Raw genomic sequence first — 2,218 nt, 5'->3', positions numbered from 1 at the left:
GGGGGGTGACAAAAAAAAAACCCAAATGAAGTTAATTCAGGGAATGACCGTGCCAGGGTGTCCTGCACACGCTCTGCACACTGTGCCCTTGGCGGGGGCTTTCTCTGCCGTTTCCAGCCCAACACTTCGCACAACTTCGGCTTTCAATGCGAAGCGTTCACGGCTCCGGGGCTGGAGCCAAGATTCCCCCTCTCCTCCCGCACAGCCCTTCCACCTTCCGGATGGACCCCAGGTACCAACCGAACCGGCCCGGGGTGAAGACACCCATTCTTTCTCATTCAAACTCCCTTTCGTCATTTTAGTGACAATAACAACGCATATTACCACCAGCGTTAACTATAATATTAATAAATGCTTCCAAGGATTTTTTTTTTTCCCCCCGCGTTTCAGGGGGAATAAAAGAGAAACCAAGGCACTGAAAAGGCACACGCTGAAGTTTAGCTGTCCTCTAATCTGGCTACATTACAAGTAAAGAGCTAATTAAGCTGGAAGCACTCCTCTCTCTCTCTCCCTCTCTTTCTAAAACTCGGAGGGAGTTTGGATATGGTCGCATTTTGGCTTTGAAATGGTCAGACCCCGAGCTGAGGCACTAAGAAACGAACAATTTGAAAGAGAAATAAGCGACCGCGCGCAATAAAAATAAAAGAAAAAAGAAAAATAAAAGAAAAAAAACAGGAAAAGGAAACCAAGCGAAACACGCACAGCGAATGCACCCACGACCGAAACTCAGCAGCAGAAGCAAAAAAAAAACAAAACCCAAAACCCCGCGAGGTGAAGGGGAGCCCCGAGCCCGCAATCTGCCGGGGTAGCGCAGCGCAGCGGGCGCGGAAAAGCCCCCGCCGCTGTTGACTTCCCCCCCCACGTGAACTTTTCCTCCGCGATTTTCCCCTTCTCCCCTCTCCCCCGACCTCAGCCCCCCGCTCTCCGCTCCCGGTCCTTTCTCCCGACGTTTCCCCGCTCCCCCCCGGTCCCTTCCCTCCCTCCGCCCGCAGCCCCGCACACCCTCACTCCCGCTTACAGCAGTGATCTCCGCTGCCGGAGTCAGCGCTCTGTAGGAAAGAGGACGACTCGATCCAGCTTTTGTCCGCTCTGGACTCTGTTTTGGTCGGAGACGACGCTCGTTTTAATTTTTATTTGTATTTCTCCGCAGAAACAATGCCACCCCTCTCCCCTCCCCAGCTCTCCCCTTAGGTTGGCATCAGCCATCTGAGAGTTTTCTTTAAGCCCTGATTTTAAACTTTACGCAGCATTGTCCCCTTTTATTGCACCTCCTCCAGCTTTTATACTGTTTACTTCCTCACTTTTATAACTTACTTTGATCTGTTCTGTCTTTGTCTTCGCTTCCTTCACAAACTTTATTGTCCTCGAAGCTGGGCCTTTGATTGGAAACGATCCCTTCCCTTGCAGCAGAAGTTTCTAAATTGTACTCCTGTGTTCCCTGTTTATGGACATCCCCGGGACGGCCCAGCAGCGGCTCAGCCTTAACAGATCCCTGCCCGGGGAGGGTCTCTGCTCTGGGCACTGGATCCAGCCAGCTCCGTAGATACCTGCTATCAGATGGGACGCTTTGATGTTGAATATATGGATGGTAGACGGCAGGAAGGGTACCAGAAGAATGTGGATTCAAAGGAGTCCAGGAGGCGCTGAAAACTGGAGGTTTTGGCTGAAAACTACAAGAGGGGAATTCTAGATGTTCATTGTGCCCAGCTTGCCTGGAACTTGTATATTGCCCAGATGAAAATTTAGCTGAAGGCGAGTCTTCACTTTCATGACTTATAATAGAGTCGACATAGTAATTGCTAAGAGTCCCAGAAATGGACATTCTCAGACATCATACAAAGCACGGTTCAATGAAGGGAAAAAAAAAATATATAGGACAGATCTAGATTTGTACTCTACCCCCTTCTCGAACTTCCTAGCCAACAAAGTACAGTTGGGCTGCTGTGTTGTGAGCTCCCAGCAAAATGATTGGTCAAACTTTTTTCGTGTGCCTGATAAAGCGTCAGTCTCGGCGTAAATCAATCGAAGCCGAGGGGGCTGCGCTGCGCTGTCATCCGCCCTTGCATTCCATATCAAGGATGGATTGTTTTATGTTTATGCAATGTTGCAAAACGTCAGGAGTTTAGAAAAGCCACGAAACGGGCAGAGCTGGGGCTAATATCTCCCTTCGTAGATTTTGCTGTTGAAACGTTGTGGGGGGGGGATCCGGGAGGGGGGG

General features: G+C 50.1%; 1 protein-coding gene across 2 annotated transcripts in view; it reads right to left on the bottom strand.

Annotated features, from left to right (window-relative positions):
• HOXB9 (homeobox B9) overlaps positions 1-1,895 on the bottom strand; it is a 5,811-nt gene extending 3,916 nt beyond the window's left edge. Inside the window, exons 1-2 of one of the 2 annotated variants that reach the window (XM_021378108.1) lie at positions 1,315-1,895; positions 1,019-1,096 (exon numbers count right to left, since the gene is read on the bottom strand). In XM_021378108.1, coding sequence (XP_021233783.1) covers positions 1,019-1,096; positions 1,315-1,822 — 586 coding nt within the window. In that variant the 5' untranslated portion in view covers positions 1,823-1,895. The remainder of the gene's footprint in view (positions 1-1,018; positions 1,097-1,314) is intronic. The other variant, XM_021378109.1, reaches the window with a different exon arrangement.

Source organism: Numida meleagris, chromosome 26 (genome assembly GCF_002078875.1).
Source record: "Numida meleagris isolate 19003 breed g44 Domestic line chromosome 26, NumMel1.0, whole genome shotgun sequence".
Lineage (NCBI taxonomy): Eukaryota > Metazoa > Chordata > Aves > Galliformes > Numididae > Numida > Numida meleagris.
The sequence above is the reverse complement of the archived record's forward strand: the minus strand, read 5'-3'. Positions and strand labels throughout refer to the sequence as shown.